We start from the raw sequence: 7,331 nt of genomic DNA, 5'->3' as shown, positions 1-7,331 counted from the left end.
ATGTTCAGATCATTCTGTACTGATGAACTAATTTGCTTTTAATTTTTGACTTTTGAGCTCTGATTGTTTGCTCTAAATTCTACTGGAACTACTGCTTATGTTCTATGCTGAAATTGTATGCTGAGATAAAATTGATAAATTGATTCAGGTTTATTGTGTTTATTCTTAGAGTAATTTGATTCATGATATGCTTGGTAAATTATATTTACTAAGTTATGAAGAGTTGTTTTAATCTCTAACAATGCTCTTCAATATTGGTTTTACTCTACATTGGTTTAAGTTTGTTTAAAAAGTTTGTCATCATCAAAAAGGGGGAATTTGTTGGACCTCTTGAGTTTTGATGATGACTACACTGTATTTAAACAAATATGTTTTTTTTAGAGATTATGTGCAGGTCAATATCCGGTCGTAATTATGATCGTTGATAGTACCTATGGCTTGGTTCATGGAAATGTACGTGTCAAAAGGATCCAAGAGATGTCAGAAGAATATATCACTTGGGATGTAAAATGGAGACAGGAGGTCTACTGTTCCCAAGTTGGATGTTCTAGCAAAACTGGAATTCAAAGACAGCGCTCTGTTCCTAAACTAAAGTCAGCCTACGTTAACTGAAAATTCTGATTACTATTATTATTTTTAGTTGATGTATTAAATAAAGTTAATTAGTTGCAATTATAATTTATTAAAGTTAATTGGCAAAATGTTTTCCAAAATGATTTTTCGTATTTACTTAGCATTATTTTAGTTTTTATTTAGTAAATATTGGATTTGCTAAATATAGGAACAGCTGCTGTTGAAAAAGTCTTAGCTATTATTATTATTATTTTAGAACCGGTCTTAATATTAGAAAATAGGTTATCGTTCCTATAATTAGTTAGCATGTAACCATCCCTATTTTTAGTAAGCCTAACCGTTTCTATTAATAGCATAAAGTTCCAGCAGTTATTACTGGAACAGGAACTGCTGTTGAAGAAACCGCTGCTTAAGGGAACAGAACCTATTATTAGTAAATGGGAACAGCGGTTATTGTTGTTTTAACCGTATACTTGATTTAATCAAGTCTTGTGGAAATAACCGTCTGTTTGTTTAATCCACATTATTCCCATGATCTTTTTGATAAGGAATAATGGATTGGATTATTCCATTTTCTTAGAGATTTTATTTTTTATAAATAGCAAGTGAATTCGGCTGTTCCTAAGCATCTAACATATGAACTTTGATATTTTCATGCGATTATTTTTGGAAATCTACAAGAAATAGTGGAGAATTTAGAAATCCCGAGGGGTCGTGGTTTTTCCTTCTATTTAGGCCTAGAAGGTTTCCACGTAAAAATCGTTTGTCTCTTTTAATTATTTCGCTCTAAGTTTAAGCTTTATTTATCCTATTCAATTCCGCAAAAACAGGGCAAAAACGCTTAAACTAGTAACAACAATAATTCACCCATCCTCTTGTTGCTGTTCCCGTTCCTAATTGAGTCTACAGGAATGACTTGAGATTTTGCAATGTTCACAGAAATAGTTGTTCCTCTTTCCTGAAGAAGGAGGTTTGTGAGAGTTAGGATGATTATACTTCCTTTTATCAGCATTAAATTCCATACAATCAGTAGGACTGTGAGTAATCTGATTAATCTCCTTGTGCCTTTCCTCCTGCATTAGAAGTCTATAGACTTGGGAATGAGTAGGCAATGAATCCATCATCAAGATATTGGTTTTCATTTGTGAAAAACTTTCATCACGATGCATTAGAAAGTTGATAATCCTCTGATTTTGCAGCTATTTTTGGTTCCTTTCGGTTGTGTCACAAGAGCAACCATTGCAAGTACAAGTTGAGAGTGGATCAATATTATCAAGCTCATCCTAAAGTGCCTTAGCCTTAGTGTAATATTCAGCTATACTGGTTTCTCCTTGGGTAAGGGCAGCCAGATCTTATTCCACATGGTACAGCTGAGTTGTAGATGATTGGCCAGATCTCTCCTCAAGATTCAACCAAATGTCTCTGGCTGTGTAATAGTACATAACACTCTTTGCCCCAGATCTCTCAAGAGAAGTCATAATCCAGCCTATGTGCATGGTGTTGCATCTCTCCCATGCTTTGTAATCTGGTGAGTCTGTAGCAGATTTAGCCAATGAACCATCAACAAAAGCCATTTTGTTCTTAGAAACTAACCCTATGATTAAAGATCTCTTCCAATCAGCAAATACTTCCGAGATTCTATGTCTAATCCACTTGATTGGAATTAGGTTGAATTGCAGCCATTAGAGCAAACAAATTCAAGCAACAGAAAAGAAAATAAGGAAATAAGAACATAATATGAAAATCGGATAGAAAACAGAAAAATGCACTTAAGATTTTAGAAACTGAAAAGAAAGTAATGAAGAAATGGCATAATCAATTCCATGCTCTGATACCATGATAAAACTAACTTCATTCAAGAAGAAGTAATCAAGAACACACAAGCTAATTAAAAGTCTGATTGTATTATCACTGTTTGAGCTTTACATTGCAGAAGAAATAGAATACATTGAATGAATTATTACGTAATGTACAAGGCATATATATATATATATATATATATATATATATATATATATATATATATATATATATATATATATATATATATATATATATATATATATATATATATATATATATATATATACATCCAGAAGGAAAACAACAGAAGAGGAAGAGCTGATGAGGTGGCACATGAGTAACAAAATTCAGTTAAGCACAGCTTCAGCTTGGTGTGAGTTTGTTATGAGGGTTAGAATCTTGTGTGGTGCTGGTGCAGGAGTTATGGTGTGGAATTGGAGTAGTGTTAACAAGAGTACAAATAAAAACTTGGTGCAAAGTAAATTTGATAGTGAAATGGAGATATGAATACAAGTTGAAATATGAAATAATACTTGATGAGTTACATTTGTTTAATTTGAATAATGAGTTGAATATCAGATTATATTATAAGTTAAACTATGGAGCTAGTTATATGGTTAGCGATTCAAATGATCATGAATTATAGGTCAAGTGACTAAATTAAATAAGGTTATGCCGACATTGTTCATAAGTATCATTTTGTTTATGAATATGTATATAATATTATTAATTATATGTTAAATATAAGAAAATTATAAGGACATTGAATCAAGAACTAAGAAAAGGTTATGCTTGAAATAAAAAAAAAAACCAAAAAAAAAAAGGGAATTGGCAGTGTAAGTAAAAAAGATATAGAAATTAGGTGTATTAAAGTTTGAATAAAAAGTTGTTATTTCTTAAAATCAAAGATAAACAAAGCACATATAAGTTCATATTGAAGATTCCAATTTTATTGAATTCTTTGATCTTGTTGGCTTGCTGTATTTTAAAAGGGTTAAATTTCTTACTAAAATCTTTAATAGTTACCAGAAAAGAATACAAAGGTATCTAATTTCCTTTAGCTGAGATTGATTAGAATGCAGGGAGATGTTCTTTCTAATATAGAAAGTTGTTTATTTTTAAACCTTTAAATCGTAGAATAGTTACAGAAAAGATACAAATGGTTTAATGTTTTGAAATGGTTGGGATTACCTATATGGTGTCTCAAGGAATTTGAACCTTGTCGGGATTATCTCGACACTACTTAAGAGTTGGGGGGTACGTTGATCAATACATCAGACTTAGATCTTCTGCTACGGTTTGGCCGTTTGTGGGGTGTGCACACTAGGGATCTTTGTCTAATAGTTACCCAGAGGGCCTACCTAACCCGATGGAAAAGAAAGTTTGTTCCATTTTATAGATTTATGATTTAAAGACTTTGAAAGGAAAATTTTTAGTAAAGCAAATAGAAAAGAAAGATCTATTCATTTCATAGATTCATGATTTCAAGATTTTAAAAGGAAATGTTTTAGCAAAGAAAATGGCAAAGTATTTGATTTATAAAAAAAACAGAAAAAGATTTTATACAAGATTGATAAAATAGTATGTTTACAAAAGAAAATGATTTGTAGGATATAATTAATGTATCCTTCTAGCATGTGTCGTTAGGTTATGGTGTGGAATCTAGCACAATTTGTTTGGTTGTAGGTAAAAGAAGGTTAGAATCAAGGCAGAGAGCAATATCCACTCATTTTGTGTAAGTATAGTTATAATATATCCTTTTTGTCATACTCTTACATATATAAGATTAAGCTATATAAATGTGTACTCAGCATAAACTGACTGTGTGTTTTGTTCTTTGAACCTGTCCTAGTGAGGATAGATTTTAAGATCAATGTAGTCAATAGTAGTGGAAAGCTTAAAGATTAGTAATCAACAAAGTAATGTCAACCAATCATATAAAAGAATGTAAGTAAAGGAATTTTTTTATCTAAAATTATTTTAGCACTTATTTTGGATTTTCGGAGAAAAGATTCGGCCTTACGAGGTAATGTGATTTCGGAATGTCTAGCGTCTGTCCCACTGGCTGATTGTTATTTTGAAATGTTGGTTTTGAACATGTAGGGTGGCTTTAAGTCAAAAGGACAAATTTTAGTTTATCCGATTTACAAACAAACTCTGCCGGATTTTCTACAGAAATTTATATATTTTAAACCGTTTCAAATTATTCATATAATGTAATTTCTTTACATTTTTTTAAAGGTTGTAAATTGCGATATTTAGATTCTTGATAGATGTCTAGTGGATAATATAATCAGTTGAGTAATTGATTTTATTATCAACGTAATAGCTCGATCTAAGCGTTAATCTTTCGCATTAGTTTAAATCAATCTTGTTTAATCAGTTGGTTAGTTTTGGATTGTTACACCTTGCATCCGACTCCATTCATTGGGTAAGGGTTTAGGTTACTCCAGGATCCAACCCTCGTTAGCCTCCCAAAAGCAACCATGGCAACCCTTAAGCAATGGATGGAGCAACCCTTCTCCTAAGTTTCTATTCAATCCAATATCAACCAATATTCTACCATTATCAAGCCATCAACAAGGGTTGAGCTAACCCCAAGCCCTAACTAACTATTCACTGCTCATAATTAAAACCAACAAAATCATAAACAACGTATAACATAAACATTCTAACACAAATAACTTAAAAATGAACAGATTAGAAAATAATCAAGAAAAATAGAGAAATATTATAAATCAACTAAAATCAAGAAATAAATAATAAAATACTAAAATAACACAGGATTAGAGATTACCCACAAAGTATGAACATGATCGGAGAAGTGAGAAAAAAGACCCATAAATTCTTATGTCATTAAACACCATGAAAATAGCTTGAAACTTCTAATAATACCAAGAATGTTGAGAATATCAAAGTATACTTAGTAGAACAATAAATTTGAAGATTTAATTACTAGAAATTAAGATAGAATAAGAGAAAATGAAAGACTAAAACCTAGGGTTTGATTGAGAAGAACAAAATATGAAAAAGAATAAAAATACTAAAGTTCTCCTAAACTCTTACAATCACTCCTATTTATACCCATTACAAAATAAAGCATTTAATACCTAATAATATTAAGAATATACCCTAAAAAATATGGAAAAAATATCAGTCAAATGTTTCGGAAAAAATCTGCTGTACCCACTGATTAAGTCGCGTGCTCTGTAGCTTTTCTTTCGCTTAAAAATGGCCGGGAAAATTTTTTATAAGGTGGGCGCTGAGTCTTGGCGTTAGTAAACAGCTGTTTAAGTTGGTCGGAGGCATTGCATCCATACTGGAGGTCGCGTGTTCAAGACCTATCGGCGGCATTTTTGCTTGTGTGCTTGGTTTGCTACTGCTGGCACGGGTGGAACATGCGGTCGTTCCACATAGAACGATTGATCGTTCAACTGTCTCTCTCCAAAGCTTTATCGATCATTGCCATTTTGAAAATAACATAACTTTTTTGTTAGAACTACGAATTCGACGTTTGATCAGTTGATTCAAAGCTAACGAACCCAACTTTTTATATTTTTGCTTGGATGGGACTACTTTTCACCTCTTCTCTCATTTCTTCCTTGGCTTTTTCCTCAAAACTTCCGGGGGACTAGAGAGCATCGTCCTTAACACGCATTTGCTAAGAAACAGGTGGAAAACCTACAAAAAGACGAACAAACGCATGCTTCCCTCGAAAGGGGTGCAAACCCAAGAAAAAGGAATGAAATGTAACAAAAACTACATTTAAATATAATACATATCGTACATAAAAGTAATCAAAATTGGGTTAATCAATAACTGATTAAAAAATTTTGCAAAAAAAATAAATATAGAAGAGTATATGTTGCGGTTCCTAAAGAACCGCATGAAGTAATGGGTTAAATGCTCTAGTTCACATGAAATCGTAGCGTAAAAGTGATTTTTTTCTAAAACCACGCCTTTTAACGTCCATTTCATTTTGCAAGCTACTGTTTTCAACACAACCTACTGTTTCATCTCTAAACGTATTGTTCCTTTAAGCTTTTCTTTCTTCACATTTTCAGAACAACTGTACCGATTACAAACCCCATTATCAAGTCTTTCATTTTTACTTCTTCACATTGCCATTGTTGGTATTTTCAAGCTTTCAAGTTTTTCAAGGTTTTTGAAAGGTTTTGTTCTTCGGCCACGAAATTAAGCATTTTTTCTTGTTCATCTTCAAGACCCACAAAATTAAGGTATAATTTCTCTTTTTAATTTCTTAAAACTTTAAGTTTTGCAAGCTATTCAATACCCGCGAAATTTAGGGCTAATTCTTTTATACTATTTTTGTTTTTGTTTTTCATTGTAGATTACATACCCCACGAAATCAAGGTAATTTCTTAAACCTTTAAGTTTTGCAAGTTCATAGTTTTTTTTTTTTAGTTAATGTATTGCAAAAGATATCAATTTCTAGAGTTTTGATATGTTAGGTACTTGAAAATTTGTTGTACATATATACTAAATTTGACAAATTCTCAAGTGGATGTTTGAAATTCTGTGTAAGGACATTAATTTTTCACAATTTTGTTTTGTTTGTTGGGATTTTCTATTATCATGATGTTTGCGTTGCTAGTAGTACATCGGCATTAATGATATCATTTTTGTTGTTAGTAGTTAATTTTTATTTTGAATGTAGTTAATTGTTATTTTGAAAATTTATATTTTACCTATTTTTTTATTATTGGTGTGTTAATTAGGGTTAATTTTGGGTTGTATTATTTTTAGAGTTAATTAAGTTTAGTTGAATGAATGTTGTTATTAATATATACATAGGGTTAGTTGAATAAACGATATTATTAGAATATACATATTATTGGGGTAAATTATGGTTAAATGAATGATTATTACTTTGTTGAATTGGTTGATTAGGGTTAAGCATATAAATATTTTGATTTATGTAATTTTTTTTAATT

At 31.1% G+C, this 7,331-nt stretch overlaps 1 protein-coding gene across 1 annotated transcript; it reads right to left on the bottom strand.

Moving 5' to 3' along the window:
- Positions 1-1,259: 1,259 nt before the first annotated feature.
- LOC130815232 (uncharacterized) lies at positions 1,260-5,284 on the bottom strand. The gene is made up of 2 exons (XM_057681624.1): positions 5,174-5,284; positions 1,260-2,217 (listed from the first exon to the last, which is right to left on the bottom strand). Exons 1-2 carry the CDS (start codon positions 5,188-5,190, stop codon positions 1,926-1,928), a joined length of 309 nt encoding a protein of 102 aa, XP_057537607.1. The 5' UTR covers positions 5,191-5,284; the 3' UTR covers positions 1,260-1,925.
- Between the last annotated feature and the right edge of the window lie 2,047 nt (positions 5,285-7,331).

The sequence above is a fragment of the Amaranthus tricolor genome, chromosome 6, assembly GCF_026212465.1.
Source record: "Amaranthus tricolor cultivar Red isolate AtriRed21 chromosome 6, ASM2621246v1, whole genome shotgun sequence".
NCBI lineage: Eukaryota > Viridiplantae > Streptophyta > Magnoliopsida > Caryophyllales > Amaranthaceae > Amaranthus > Amaranthus tricolor.
Note: the sequence above shows the minus strand (reverse complement) of the source record. Positions and strands in the feature narration are given on the sequence as shown.